Source organism: Tinamus guttatus, unplaced genomic scaffold, assembly GCF_059628265.1.
Source record: "Tinamus guttatus ecotype Peru unplaced genomic scaffold, ASM5962826v1 Tinamus_guttatus_pri_ptg000104l, whole genome shotgun sequence".
In the NCBI taxonomy this organism is placed as follows: domain Eukaryota; kingdom Metazoa; phylum Chordata; class Aves; order Tinamiformes; family Tinamidae; genus Tinamus; species Tinamus guttatus.
The window spans coordinates 2144094-2160144 of record NW_028288638.1 but is presented as its reverse complement, the minus strand read 5'-3'; the positions used below and the strand labels follow the sequence as shown (position 1 = coordinate 2160144).

At 44.2% G+C, this 16051-nt stretch overlaps 1 protein-coding gene across 1 annotated transcript in view; it reads left to right on the top strand.

Moving 5' to 3' along the window:
- VOPP1 (VOPP1 WW domain binding protein) overlaps positions 1-16051 on the top strand; it is a 52520-nt gene that overhangs the window by 23559 nt on the left and 12910 nt on the right. Inside the window, exon 2 of the mRNA XM_088520872.1 lies at positions 11695-11753. Coding sequence (XP_088376998.1) covers positions 11695-11753 — 59 coding nt within the window. The remainder of the gene's footprint in view (positions 1-11694; positions 11754-16051) is intronic.

The window sequence follows — 16051 nt, the reverse complement described above, 5'->3', positions numbered from 1 at the left end:
ATTTAGGCTTTGCGCTCTTAGCTACAGACATGAGGCAAAATGCATGACGGACATTCGTCTCAGTGCTCCTTGGGTGAGGCCCTAAAATCAAGCTAAGAAAGTTGAAGGGATTGACTATAAAACGGGATTTCTCAAAATCCCTTTGTGAGTCCCCCTACAGGGATGTTTTCGCAGAACCTCATGGACATGTATCGGGAATGACAAGGCAGAGCCAAACTCCAAACCCGCGTGTTTGAACCCTGAGTGCACAAGCTGTTGTCCTGCTGCCCAGAGGGTTATGTTCTTCTCTGCTTCTTGCCCTGCCATGTGACACGCAGCACCTTGCCCACAGCTCTCCAGAGATGCGGCTTCCCTGGGGCCATGGGCAGAGAGTGTACAGAGAAAATCGGTGTCTCAAAGGCACTTCATTATAGGCACTTACTGGAGCACCTGAAATCAGTGCTTTTTTTACGAGGAGTTAGCATGTTGTTTTGAAGCTTGGAAAATAGCAAAACCCAGCAGCTGGAAGGTTTGTAGACACAAGTTGGCATAGCTTTGTTTTAGCCCTCAGAAGTTTTGGTTGCTGTTGAAAAAGAATAGTTTTTAGTAAGCATAAGCCGCAGGCAAGGGACTTCTCAACTTTTCTTTCCCAAATTGCAGGCTAAGCGTAATCCAAAGCAGAGTTCCCGTTGAGATGTGAAAAAATCAGATCAAGCTTTCCAGATTTCTGCTCTGGGCTGGAGTGAGGAGCTGTTCCTAGCTGATGGTATCATGTCTGTCTGTCAGGGAGGGCTCCCAGTCTGGAAATCAATAGGAGCTGAAAAACGGGAATGGCCGCAAGAGGAGAGATGCTGCTGATAACCCACTGGGAGCAGCAGGCATCTGTTTGCAGTATGAAAATGCTAAAGTCGGTGCAGTTTGCTGCCCCTCACCAATACCCCTCTCAAGGTGCTGTGGTTCCTATATTTTGGCCTTACTACTCATTCTGTGATATCTTTGATTGCCATCCTGCTGGCTCCTGACCCCTGATGTGATTAGCCAATTTGGGAAAGCGAAGGAAGGAAGCCTTGAGTGCAGCTCAGAACTTGTACGGTTTGTTCCAGTGCAGGGAATTAGCTTCTTTTCTACTGCCTGGAGGGTTTGATTCTGGGGAGCTGATGAGAGGAGGGAAGTGACCTGACTGAGGTCTGAAATTGTTTCATACAATCCCTCTTCTGAAGACTTTGATGGTGGGTCGCTGGAGACCACCGAGCACTTCTCTGGTGGTGTTCTTTAGTTGCTATCTGTTAGCTACAGATGGTGTATGCCTTGGTACAAAAATAATAAACTCCGAATTTTATAAGTTCTCTTCTTTTGTTACTATTTAATCCTGTTCACTCCCTTAATTGGGAAGGGAATAAAATCTGATTTTCTGAGAGTTTGCTATAACAGATAATAGGTAGGAGTAGTAAGACCTTGCTCCTTGTTTAAGGTGCATTCCAATCTTGTCCCTAATCTTCCTCCCCTTCCTCCCTAATCTTTCCTACCCCTAGTTATTCCACCTTTCCTCAAGCCTTTCCTCTACTTTTCTTACCTGTTGTTTCTGACACCTCATTCTCTTGTTTACTTCTCTGCTTTGCTACTCCCATTCCACTTCTTTCTCCCATCTGAGTTTACTACTAAGTGTGCATTTGTGGTTTCAGTGTAAAGGGTTATCTGTCTGTATAAAACTGTCCTGAAGGATTTAAGAAGGGAGATGCTGGTTTGGTGAGACTGCTTCCAGTCTGAACTGAAGGCTGTCGCACAGCGCTCCGTGTCCTCTGTGAAGAGAGAGGCATGAAGCCAAGTTGCATCCTGTGGAAACAGAATCAGTGCCCTTGATGCCTCTAGAGCTGCCCCCAGCTTTCATAGGGGGTGAATTTTCTCCTAAAGTTGGATCTGGGTGACGTTGCCAACACCGACCAAATGTGCGACTGCGTCTATGCTTCTTTCTGAGCTATTGCTGCTATTTCCATCTGTTAATGTGGGCAGGCTACTGTTAAAATCCTCAGCACTTCAGTCCAGTTGAGTAATTTTCTAGCTGCTAGGTTTATAAATTATACATTTATGACCATATCTCATGCTATTACCCATTCATAGCAGCACCTCCAGGCAGGAATATTTAAATTTTGGGGGAGTGTGGACCACATGTTAATGGCGAGCCAATGTTTCATTTGTGCATCATCTTACTGCAGCACTTCTTGGTTGCAGAACATCCCCAAGGTAACTGCAGATACTCTTTGTGAGGAAAACAATCCTGGTGAAGGGACTGTGGTATTTCTGTGAAAGGGAGAGGGGAGTTCCTTGCATTGACTTTTCTGTGTGTCCTGTCAAGTCATTTTCCCATTCCCTTGTGCTGTCTTATCTATAGGCAGAAATGAAGGAGCGCATAACGTCAAAAGTGAACCACGGGACTGAGGGACCATGAGAATTGTAATTAGAAGTCCAAAAGTGATGGTTAAGAAACATGCATTACTATTATTGGAAGGAAATGGAAGGTTGCTGGTCTCAAGAAAATCCCCGAGGTATATGGTAGAAGGATGTTCAGGCATGTAAAGACCTGTCACCATCCAGGATGTCTTTTATCAGTTGTAAAGTAGGTGGATTGAGAGGTGAAAAGCAGAATGAGTTGAGCCAAGGCCTGGTTGCTGTACCAAGAAATTATTTGAATTTATCTGATTACGTATACCGACTGCCTATATGTAAAGGTAGCCATCTTTGGAACCTGCTGTAGATACGTCTTTCCCCACCTCTCCAGGAAGCTGTGTTAAAAGCTGTGATTATGTGGAAGACAGAGACTAAAACTGAGGAACTAGTGTTTTTAGAGAAATGCCAAATCCTGGTATGCTTTTGATTTAAACAAAGAGATTTGTCAACACTCTTAGTGGATTATGTTGACATTGGCACATTAGAGTAATGAGGACACAGGAGATTATTGTTTAGGTACATTCATGCTCTTAATAGAAGGAAAATAAATGTTATGGTCTTGTGTAAAAAGTTACTTGATTTTGAAAAATGTCTTACCATTAGTAGGCATTGCTATTTACCAGAAATGCTCGATTATTTATTTACTTGCTATTCTCTTACTTTTATAGGAAATACTGCAAGGACAAATACTTAATATTTCTTCCTGTTCAAATAAGAAGCTATGAGATAGAATTTTTGTGTTTAGACTGGAATTTGATAATCATATGCTTTCACTGTGACACTGCATCAGACTACCTAAGTGAAAGTCAGTTTAGGTTCTTAGTTTAATTTAAATGGTATGGATGTTTCACTCTGCCTAGTGACTATTTGCCTCAAAGTCACAACAGAGTGCCTACCTGAAAACTTGAATTGACTCGTTTGACCTAGTATAGTTTGTATTTAACTCTTCTGCTTTTTTTTTCTCTTTCTTTCTTGAGGAGAGTTTTGGCCTGAGAAAGAGACATGTTTGCTACCCATCAGTAGGAACTCTGAGACTGTCTTGCATATGTGCAAAATGAGAAAAGCTCAATTATTAACCTTGAGAAATCCAAGCCCCAAAGCTCCTTCCTGTGTTCTAGGGACTGAATTGCAAAGCAAACAGTTCCCTGTACTGCCACGTGGAGGGGATGACATTTCAGTGTTTTAATGTTCATGTGAACACAAGCTCTGCCCACCGAGCCTTGCAGACCAGGCCAAGCCAACCCTTGATATGTGAGCTTGTGTTTAGTGCAAGCTATAGATAGTTTCTGGGGACTAGTGACACTGGACCCTTCAGAAGTGTTTCTCCAGGGTCAATTTGGTCATTAGGATAGACTAGATCTTCATCATAAATCACAGGTCTGCACTTTTTTCTTGTGAGAGACAGAGATATCTTGTGGAGCTGTGAACACCACGGAAGTGGTGGTTGTTACCTGCAGGGTAGCATCTGCTGGCTGGGCTCACTGTTAAGCAAGTGCAAGTTGACCAAGAACAAAGAGTATTTAAGCAGACACTTCTTCTCAGAAGATTCTGACGTGTCGTCATTCTTCAGAAACTGGTTTTCAAATATCAGAATGTTTCTGAGGTAACCTCTTTAATCTCTGCTGTATTCAGCTCTTTGTCCATTTAATACATGTGCCTTTTATAATCTGATTTAAAATGAACAGATGCTCCTAACCACAGTATAACATTAAGCATGATGGAGTTCTGGAATAAGCTGTTGGAAAAGTCAGAAGTTGCCTTGGTCTTGCAATATGTCATCGTTACTGTTTTCTTTTGTCCCATGGCACCAGGTGTGTCACTGGTTCCAGACTCTGTGTCTGCTCCTTGAGACTGAGGAGTCTCTGCTCTTAGTGATACAGTGGTTTTCAGGACTTTCAAGGCACCGGGATGTTGAAGGAATAGCTGCAGTTTTGGAATAAATATCTCAGAAACTGAAAACAGAGTTTTACTTGCATAAATAAATCACAGAATCACAGAAGGGTTGAAGTTGGAAGGGACCTCTAGAGATCATCTAGTCCAACCCCCCTGCTCCAGCAAGGTCACCTAGAGCATGTGGCACAGGGTGGCATCCAGGCGGGTTTGGAAGATCTCCAGAGAAGGAGACTCCATAGCCTCTCTGGGCAGGCTGTTCTGGGCTCTGCCACCCTCTGCCCTGTCAGCCCTGCACGCGAGGACCCAGGAACTCCCAAAGCAACTGCCCTGAGCTGTGAGTCCTTGAGACCGCCAAAGCAAGGTGCTCTCCTTCAGCTTTTGATGGACTACTGGGGTTTAACAGCCCAGCATCAGCTGTTGTCTGTGCTGCAAATGACCAAGAAAATAGACTTCTGAATCCATCTTACTTTATTCAGTCTTTCATTGCTCTGCTTTTGTTATTATGGGAGATGAAAGACAGCCCCTCAGGATTTGACAACTAGGTAATATAAAGGCTGTTTTCACTCTTGGGCTGGTAAAGAGTAAGAATGAAGTGCACATAGAAAACAGCTGAACGTGTTGGTTCAGCAGGGTGTGAGTGTTAGCTTGGTTTGCATAAAAGTGGTTGAAACCCAAGGCTAAACTTTGTTCTGAATAATATTTCAAATAGTGTTGCTTTGAGAGGAGTCGGTGGCCATGGCTGGTGCTGCAGGTGAAGCCCACCTCCAGTCCTTAGGCAAAGCAAGCAATTTTGATAGCATGTATCTTAATAGCGATATGGAGAGTGTTACCTATGCTCATTGCAAGCTTAAAAGTAAAATCCTTTTGTCCATCTTCCATTAACTTCAAAAGTTAGTGTCTGTTTTGCTCTGTTTTTAGAGAAACTGAGGGAGGAGATCATAAATATCCTCAGTTCTGGCATATTCTTGCTTTCAATTCCTGCTAAATGATACCTCCCCCCCGCCTCTATTCAATGTTTAATAAGCTGCCTTATGACTTACTCTGCTGCTAAAGAATGCAAACAATAACCATGGTTTTTATTTCCCATGCACATATAAAAGGAAACGGAGCAATTGCGGAAGCTAAATTCAGTTTTGGAACTGCGGAGCCTACTTGGTACCATTTGGAATAGATTGGCTGCTCCTGGTGGAGATGGGGAAATGTGGCAACGTGGCATCTGTTTCCTTGAAGCTGGAACAAAAGATTTTACCCCCAGGCTCCCCATGAAGTTGCAAATACTCCAGTGGCATGTTGATTTTTTTTTTTTAATGCTTTCAGTATGTGGCAGGCTTCACACTTTCTTAAAGAACTGTCATATAGAATATTCTATGTCAGATTAGAGCATTCTGTGTAAGATCAGTTCCACCAAGAAGGTTTAACACGCCTTCCCCTCCCGCCCACAGCTTTTATATCTGTACAAATGTTGCTGAGTTCACGAGTGTAGAAATAAGATTTGGTGTTACAGATCTCTGTGCACGTATTTGGCTTGATTTCCTAACCTAGTTCCAGGTGGGAAAATTCACCTGACTGATTTCCCAAGCAGTTTGAAGAAGAGCCGTGGAGATGTTCCATTCAAGCTAGCCAGAGCACAGAATCACAGAATGGTTGAGGTTGGAAGAGACCTCTGGACATCGCCTAGTCCAACCTCCCTGCTCAAGCAGGGACAGTAATTAGGCATTTTTAAAGTTTTTTAAAAATGCTTGATGTTGTTATTCATGACTCTCACATGTGCTCAAACATGCCACAGCTATTTAACAGCCTAACCTCCCCACAAATGTGGGTTTGCAGCCCGGGCTCCGCATTGCACCGCTCTGCACGTCACAGTGGTGAGCGCACCTCTCCATTGGCTTTGGTGGTGCCCCGCGGAGGCAGCGCTGTCCCCGGTGCTGAGCTCTGCTTTCGGGGCATCGTGCTCCAACTGGAGCACGTTTGCAATTTGCTGCAAAATGGCCAAAGGGAGGAAGGAGAGGAGGGAAAAAAAGGTCATTGTCGGCTTCCCAAATGATCCCACATGCAAGGGGAGTATCCGTGTGCCTTTCATGGGAAAGGTTAATAGAAGAGCTAACTATAAAGTCATGTTTTTTAATGGGAGTCTATCTAATGCTAAGTGCGCTTTAATTCCACATGCGATGATTAATGCTTGTACTCTGAGCACCAGGAGAGTTATTAAGTATTAGCTGCTGGCACTGAAATCTCACTGTTGCTAAACACAGAAGAGTAAATTCCAGGTGGGCAAGTTGCTTCTGTGAGGAATCCTGTAATCCCTTTTTTCTTGGGGAACAGTTAAAAACCCTATCAAGAGGCAGCACCCCCTGAAATATTTAATAGGAGGTGTATGATTTTGTAATGTTGGGGCCTTGATGGAGTGGCTGTGTTTCTGAAATCGTATCTGTTCCATTTATCCTCTTCCCTCTTCCAGGAGGGAAGGCTTGAAACTAGTAGCTGCTAAAGGAATTACTATCCTGTTACACTGGAGTCTTCTGATGTTGCTTCATTGGCTTAGTGGATAAAACCTGCTAAAGACCAGGGTTATGTTAAAGGTAGAGCTGTTCCTGTCTTTTGCAATGGAGTATTTGCTGAAGTTGTTGGTAACGTGGCTTGGAGGCTCAGTTTCCTCCAATAGTTTGGAGAGGGGTTGCTTGGCCTCATCTGCTGGCATCACCAGGGAACAAGCAGGGATGAATTTTGGTGGATTCAGGCAAGGCTAAAACTGAATGCATCCTCCCTTGAGGACTGCTTCCACCCTTAGGCTGTCCTGTGAATCTCCTCATAGATGGTCCCATCTCTTCATCCTCATTCCACTGAGTGCAGCAACCAGGAGGACTGTAGCAGGTCTGTGCAGGTGACTTTGGCAAGAAGCTTCCTATAGGAAAGGCAGTTAGGAGTTGTGATCTGGTTGCAGTACAGCTTTGTGGGTATATGCTGGAGTAGGAAATCTTCTCTCTAATCACCCTGTGTGTTGGCTGAGAAGCCATGAGGTCTTTTTCAAGTCGTGGATGCACTTTTCGTTCGTTCTTCCTGCTTGCCTATGGATAAATAAATCCTAGCAGAGTGTCAGAGCCCGTAGCCACAAGAATGAGACTGGGATCAACCTGACCTCTGCTAATACGTAGGATGTGCCCAGTGGGATGAGAGGATTTAACAGCCACTGACTATTTGAGTCATCGCAGAGTGCTAGGGGCCATTTCTGGTTTGTCAGTGTGGCAGGTCACATGGTTAAATTCCTGCTTTTTTGTTTGTTTTGTTTTCTTGTAATTGTGCTGTAGCATCTACTTTTTGTCTGTTTGTTTGTTTTTTTTTTTGTTTTTAAAAAAGAGCCAGCCCCTCAGCTTCTTTGCCTTGGTGGTCAATAGCAGACCCATGCCTCCTACCCAGTCTGGCTTTGAGGAGATGTCTGTGTTCTTGCAGAGTGCAGATACCATCTTCCTCATCTTCCTCCCTGCCTGTCACCTGAAGCCCTTCCGTCCTCTGAGGGTTTCTTTTCTGTTGCTTCTCATACCAAACATTGACTGTCCTTATATAGGAAAGTACTTGCTCTGTGTAGTTGGGGTTGTAATTGTTTACTTTCCAAAACTCCAGTGAAAGCACTGGGCATGAACCCAGGGTTCCCTTGTTTACAAAGAGTGATTAATTGATCAAGCAAGTCTGTGTGTGTGTGTGTGTATTTTTAACCTATTTCCCTAGGAGCTGAACTGTAGTGATGTGCAGCGTGGAGGAGATGCTTTCTAGGCAGTATTTCTGCAAATCCTGCAAGGCATAGCTAACAATCCGTAGGATACCTTCAGGTGCTCGCTGAGCAGGCTGCCTCCTCCCTCTTCCCCCACTCATATACTTCTATATTCTGTGTGGCACACATACACTTCTGTATTCTTGATTTTATGGTGTGGTCTTTGGTTAGTGTTTGAGTTACTGCTTCTCTTTTTTTATTGTTCTCGCTAGCAGCAGCAGCATTTGCAGTCTTAATCTGTGGCAGGAAGCCACATGTTTCCCTTCTTGGAGGAAACCTGAATGAGTTTAGAGGCCACAGAAAAGCACAGCTTGCAGCTCCTGTTGCTGCATTCTGTCAGAGAAAACAGGCTGCAAGAGAGATGTTGATTAAAAAGAAATAGTCTCATGTGGGTTTTCCCCTCCCTTTTTTCCCCCCCACCCTGTATACCACAATCTTAAGAACTGTTTTCATGCATCTGGCTACTTCGCATACCATTAGTTCTCCAGAGATTGCACAAGCACACCCAACTGAACCTGCATCATTTATTTGAAAAGTGAACATACTCCTGTATTTATTTATATTTTGGGCTGTGTCAAACGGGTAAAGGATGTAGAAGAAGAAATTGTATATCTGAAACTCTGTTCTTTTAGAAAAGTTAAAAGCATCAGCAGGGCCATAACTAAGCTTAGTTTAAGAACCATAAACACCCCATTTTTGCTATTAGGGAGTGATAAATGGCTTTTTAAGACACAGACAAACACCGAACAGAAATTCTCAGGATATGCAGCCCGTCTTCATACGGGAGCTAGCAGAGTGGGTGCCAACCCTGATGTCTGGGGTCTTTTTGTACTACAGCACTTTGAATTACCTTCCCTTTCTTTGGTTCGCTTTGTGGACTGACTTCTGGTTGATGTTTCTTAGCTAACTTGAGAGCTTAAATCTGAATTATCTCAAGCAACTGTAAGGACCCAATGCTCGAGGTGAGGATTAAAACCAGCTGCTGCCAGAACCTGTTCCCTTGTGCACTTGCGTGACTCCTCATGGGCTCTGCTAAGAGGCCAGCGTGCGCGCCCCAAAGAAAGAAGAATTTGGCTCTTGGTGAGAGACAGACGATCATAGTTTGCTTCAAAGGGTGTGTGTGGGATGCGAAAAAGTAATCCGTGTCCTAGCTACCCTGTTCATCGCTCTGGTAGCTGCATATTAAAGAGATGGAAATCCTCCGAGGTGAGGACGTTCCCTTCTCCTCCTCCGTGTCACTGAATCCCCGTGAGGTCTCTTAACCAGCAGTGCTGACTGCGGGTTGGAGCCTGGTTTATGTCAGGGCTTACTCAAAGAATGTTGCTATGGAGATCAGTGGGAGTTTTAACTAGGCAAGGACCACGGCGCTTTGTCCTGTGTATGGAAATCCTTCTGATACGGAGCATGGATCAGGCTCTGCCGCGCTGCTTACCTGGTTCCTATGTAGGAGAGCAACTTCCCTGCATTATTCATATCCCAGTGATGTTAGAAAGCACCAGGATCGCAAGCGGCACCGAGTGTGCTAGGTCCCATGTAAAGGCAAAGCCCTGCCCTAAAGATTTCTTAGGGTGCGTGTCCGATCCCTATAAGCCAGAGGGCAGCTTGGTATTAGCAAAGCTTGCCTAGGTGGGAGCCTTTGTGTGGCAGCAGTAAGTATTTGTGGCTGAAGCAAAGTCCAAATAATTTAAGAGGAAGAAACAGAAATTTTACAACTTGGAAAGGCAGAAGCATCTTCTCTGTTCATTTTAGAACAAAGTGGATTAAGACATGGAGATGAGGACAAGCAGAGCAATTACTAAATATAAGTATCTCCTTTACATGGGTAAGAAGCAATGAATGTGCAGGCTCTATGTGCTCCAAAACATTGCTGGGAAAGTATCAATTAAAACAGGCAAAGGCTGTAAGGATGTTAAGATAAACAGTGAGTCATATTGGTCCAGAAGCAGGAGGAAAAATACAGAGCAGTGCACACCCCAAGCTGAATTCTGCAAGGAGGCTTCCCAAGGCAGGGATCTGGAAACAGAGGAATTCAGCCAGGGCATGTGGATTCATGGCCTTCAAAGGCAGTGAGCTGAAGTGTGTTTCGCACTAAATCAGCAACGGACACACTGGATTTACAAGAATGCTATGTTTGCAGTATGGCACTGCGACAACTTCTGCAGCTCTGGATCCCTCCTGCTTTAAAAGTAGCGTCCGTTTCAGGCAGAAATGAGGCTCCCACTATTTTTATCCTAAAGTGAAAGCTGCAGTGCTTTCCCCAGCACCAAAAGCTTGTGCAGCTTGCAGGTTGGTGTGAGCCCTTGTCATACAGCAAGTGGAAAGGTCTGATCACACGCATCAAAAGTCTCTCTCTGCTGCCGCCACTGCTGCCTCCTGCTCTAGTCTTAACAATTTAATCCATAGCAGTTTGTCTTCATGGACTGTAATTGATCTGTCTGTGATTGAGCTCATCAGCTACTCATTAGAGAGCTCGTGTTGTAGCCTTTGCCATTCATGAGGATGGGAGGCAAGAGGTCTAAAACCACTTTGTCTTTGTCTTAACTGGATTCCTTGGGTATTCTGGGATTCAGGGCGGCTAATGAACTTGCGCGGGCCGCTGTTTAAGGGCGAGCCCAGAGAACATGATGGATGATCCGAGCGCTGCAGATGCACCCGGGGCTCTCTGGCATCGCGTGTCAGGTGTGAGCAGCGGCGGGAGCTGCTGTTAAGACCACAGTGAGATGTTCCTTGCTGCTCTGGGAGCTGCTGGAGCTGTGTCTGTAATGAGGGCTGTATTTTCTGCTAGGGATGGCAGCAGGATGTGCAGAAATAGTGGATGCATTGTATGTGCAGTTTGCGTTTGACATCTCGTTTTCCTTTCTAAGCACCGGCGTTGCTCTCGGTCGCTGCCCATACTCTGCCAGGGCCTGTAATGATGCACACTTCCCTCATTGCCTGCACACACACTCACAGAAAACGCCTGTTGCCAGCCTTTATAAAGGAAATAGTGAGAGAACAGTGCTACCAGCTGCAGAGCTGTGTCCTCTCTCTAGTGCTTTAGTGAGCACTTGAAGTGGATCCAGGCTGTAGGAGAATGAGATGCTCTCCTAATGTGGGCTCTCTGTTTTTTGTTCCTGTCCAAAGTTGCCTCTGCGCGTCAGAGAATTCCATAAAGATGAATAATTCCTTACAAATAGCAAATTAATTGTGCTTGCATATGTCTACTGTTGTCTAAATAGGGATGCCTTAGTGCTTAGGTGACTGTAACCACAGTGGACTCTTTAAGTTCTCTGTATTCTTGAGATTCTTTGGAGACTCCAGTTCTGCCAGGAAACACATGCAGTTGCATTCGGGGTCTTTCCAGGGCCTCAAGGCTGCAGTTGTGCATTGAGTGAACCCATGGGGCCCCACAGAGTGAGCCCCTAGTGAAGCATCTGAACCCTAACCAGGCACATCACGGTTCAAATTAACTAGCTTCCCAATTGCTTTGTGTTTTAGATTTGTGAAGCCTTTGGGAATGGATATCTCTTCTAGTTGCTCAAAGTTACAGTATTTATAACTATTCCAAGCTTGTGTTTATAGTCACATGTTGTCCTTTGCAAATATTAATACCTTCTTTTCTTTCTTTGTAGTGTACAGAGGCCAAAAAGCATTGCTGGTACTTTGAAGGACTGTATCCTACATATTATATGTAAGTAGTCATCACTCTGTGTTTTCAACTATATTACCTTTAGGGGAGTGTCTCATCTTTTCCCTCTTTTCCATATTGGAGGAAAAAAATAAAAGGTATACAGACTCGTTCCCCCACCATTTCAGGCTGCTTTTCCAGTTGAAAACAAAATGTAAGATTTTAAAACTCGTTCTTATTTCAGAACGCTGAGAGGAACCACAAGCAGAACTGTGTGAGGAGACAGCTCTCACTTTGTTTTGTACAAGGACAGGCAGCTGGGCAGGATACCAGGAATGCTTTAAAAATAAGTTTGTGGTAATATTGTTGTTTAACTTAGGGAGTGGACATGATTTGTTATCCATGGCATAGCTGTCCTTCTGATGAGTGTCACCTACATCCACATCAGGTCTGGATGTGAACCTAATGTCAACGAGCTGTAGGTGCACAATTGAGGGTCTTACTGATGTGCAGTTTTCTCTAACATAAATTGCCCCAAGCAGTAACAAAAAGGTGGGGAGAGGAATTGGGTATGGATATGGAGCTAGATATGGTAAACTTTGTTGCTGGACTGTACAACTTAACCCAGAGACAAGTATATATGTATTTAAGGCGAAAATAAAAAGGGGGGCTGGAGAGGAGGAGTAGGTAGCAGCAACAGGTCATCTGTCTGCCGAGCAAACTCTTCATTGCTTAAGGACTGGAAACTACAGTAATCCTTATGCTGTCCAAGAACCTCCCTCCCATTTCTTCTCCACCTCCACTTCATCTGCCAGAAAGAGGAGAGAAATGGGAGAGACAGAAAGCAGCAAGGGAGCTGGGCAAGGATCAAAGCTTAGTGAAAGAAGAATGAACCAGTTACTGCGTGGTTTAATCATCTGTGCTCCTGAATACAAACTGGTTAGAAAGTGTTTGTGCCTAGGACTTGCTGTCTTTTTACCAGGTGACTAAAATGTTGAGAATTACTCATAAGCGGTTATCCAGAACAGATGGGTGAATTTAAATCAGTTAATTTTCTTTGCATACTAATAACAACAGGACTTCGGTTCCACCTACATTTTGTTTCATTCTCCCGCAATGTGGGAAAGGAGCCAGGCTGCTCTGAAAATCCTGCTGTACCTTGACATTCAGGAGCACGTGATTCATCACCACCTTGGTGTCCTGCTTAGGGTTCTGCCCACGTGCGTTTGCAGCCAGCGTCTGTCTCCCTTGTTAACACAAAACAGCAGCTATTTGGATTTGGGGTGGGAGCTCAGGCTCTTCACACCGCAGGTAAATAAATACGCAGCAAGTCCTGCAAAAACAAGGGGAGGGCCCACTGTCTGCAGTAGCTCTGACACAAATTTGCTTTTTAATTGGTTTCCTTTTGGTTACTAGTGTATTGCTTTCTTTGTGTGCCGAAATAGATTATTCTGTAGGAAAGCCGCATGTTTATTTTCCAGTCCGCCAGAGAGGTTAATTGGAAGTGCACACGGCTCTGGACAGTGCATTACACTGAGAAATGAGAGTAGAAATAAGGCTGGTGGGTTATTTTTTTTTAAAAAAAAAAAAAGATAAAAAAGAAATTGCTTAGCTTGGCATGACACAGGTCTGAACTTCTCCTAGCATCGAGGTGCAGAGCATGGACAAGCCAGTTCAGGGGGCTGCAGTTCTCTTACTTCTCCCTTCCTCTCCCCTAGTCCCATCGCTTTGGCACTCATCTGGCCCTTTACTGCATTAACTCTACTTGCTGCCCCCCCCAGAAAGTTGTTCATTTCGGCACATTCGGTTCAGCCCGGTGCCATTGGTGGGGAGTGCAGACCCTGGTGAAATGGAAGGGAGGAATATGCATGTTGTGGGGGAGGAGAGAGGCAGGAACAGGGTCTCCTCCCTGAGCATATGGCGAGATGCTAAATCATCCAAAGGTGCAATGTGTAGCTTCAGCCCGAGAGTGTCTCCTCTCTCCAGATCTGGATCTGGCGTGTGCTGCAGTGAACAGCCTATATTTTGTCCTGTCACTTTTTAGAGCAGCGAGTCAACTAGCAAATATATTTAGTCCCTCGAGTACATAATAGGTTTTATTCTGTTTTCACTGGTTTTCCAGCAGGATTCTCCTCCCACTCCCCCCATTTATATACATATATATATATATATATATATGCATATATATAATCTAGTTTTGAGACCTCCTTGCAGACTGCTACAAGCATGGAGTCCTTGTCGTGCTCCTTGCTGCGGTTCCAGCCCCAGGCCCCCGGGTAGGCGCTCTGTTTTCCAGTGACTAGATGGTCATGGTGCTGCGGGGACACCAAGTCCCGTGTCCGTTCACGGGCACAGTGTGGCACACATGGGGCAAGGCCTCCCCCAACCAGCATTTTCTGATTAGGCACCTCTTCCTCCTCGCAGGTTTTGTGTAATAGCTAGTTCTCTTTTCGGTTGCCCAAAGTAACATAAACGCAACCTGGACTGTCACGTAAAATCCGCACCACCTTTTATGGAAAGTTTAAAGGCAGAATAGCTGAGCTAATCTTTCCTGTAAAGGATCTACTGCAGCTACCCACGACAGAGATAAGGCTGTGTCTGCTAATCAAGAGGAGCCTGGGATAAGAAAGCAGTGTGCTCAAATGAATGTACTGAAAATTCAGCTAGATAGAGGGACAGCATTTTCGGGGAAAGGACTATTCCTCTTTATGTGACTTAAGATTGACTTCGTTTTTGATTCAATGTGTCTTTAGCTCTATTTTAAAAAGAAAAAGCAATTAGAGATGTTGCACGAAGCTTTCTTAAAATGTGTTGGTTATGCTTCCTATACTTACAGCTGAGACAAAGGTTGGAAGTCTCAGTCATTGTGGAACTGATCCTATCTCTTCCTGTCCAAGTAATTGCAAGTAATTATACCATTTTTTCCCCATTTTTCTAGAGGTTGTTCTAGCCCACATAAATCAGCAGGAAACTTTGGTTAGATTTGAGCATGTTTCTCCTAGGTGTAATTCTATTTCTCTAGTCTAGACTAAGGAACTTTCCTAAATTTTATGCCCTCCCCCCCTTTTTTTAATCCATTACTCAAGCTGCCGTGTATTTGAGCCCAGAAACCATCTTGAAAGCTTGCTATGAATTTTGGAGAGACATAACTGTTCCGTTGTTCATACAGAAAATTACTAAGAGTGTTCTTAATTTGTTCCATCAACCAAACCGATCACATCTCCATGCACTAGTTTGATCTTGTGAGTCTGCTACTTTACTCCTGCTTCAGCAAAGCACTTACTTTTCTGTGGCTTGGAAGAAGAAGAAAACAAAATTAAAATTGAGGTAGGAATTAGTCATTGGTTCTAATTCTTTTCCTTTGGAAAAGGAGAGAGTCAGATTATCCCTGACTTTGCTCAAAAGAGTTAGATCATTCTTTTCCATGTATGGAGGCACAGAAAGCAGTTCAGAATCAAAGGACTCTGGACATACATGCTTCTGATCCTCTGTAAGGATCATTGATTTACCTCTATTTAAATAAACCTGCTCAGTCAAGAGAAGAGTGGCACAGAATATAGTGAATATGTTAGGCTGAAAAGCCGTCTCCGAGCTATATAGGCAACAGTGGCATTTAAGAAAGACTTTTATAGTTTTGTTTTGTTTTGTTTCCCTTCTGAATTGGGAATGAATAGCAGATGGAAGGCTGCTTTGCGTTTTATTGATGGGGAGCATTTTGTTGGGAACGATTGTGAATGTATTTTTTATTGCAAGGAGAAGTATGTTCCGAGGCTGGCTGACCAATCCCACAAGCCTTTTCTGTTTATTTTCCCCCTTGTTGTTAGCGACCATCACATCTGAGCATTTAATGAAGTGATAAATTCCAGATGCTAGAACCTGCATGGCCGTAATCCTCTCCCTTCCTCCCCGGACTCTGTGGCACGTTCTGTAAAGCAGCACAAATGTTTTGGGTCTGAATGCTAAGCACTAAGGCAACGCATGCACTGCCCCTGATGTCACTGGGTCACAGTGAAGGGACTGACCTGAAGAAGGAAGGGAATTTTCATGTCAGCCCGTATTTGATTAACGTTATTTCAGATGAGCCTAGTAGATTATCTGAACATATATTGATGTTTTTAATGATGTGATACTCTGAAGAGAAGTAGCAAGGAAAAGAAGGAAATTCGGATTATAGAATTGGAGCATAATTCAGATGGGAAGGGGCTTCACGAGGGTTTCCAGTCAACCTCCTGCCCAAAGCAGGGTCAGCTACGGGGTCAGCCCAGATTATCTAGGGCTTTATCCAGTTGGGCCTTTAAAATCTGCAAGGAAGGAGGTGATGCTTCCAAGCAGCCTGCTCCACTGCCAAACTATTCTCATGG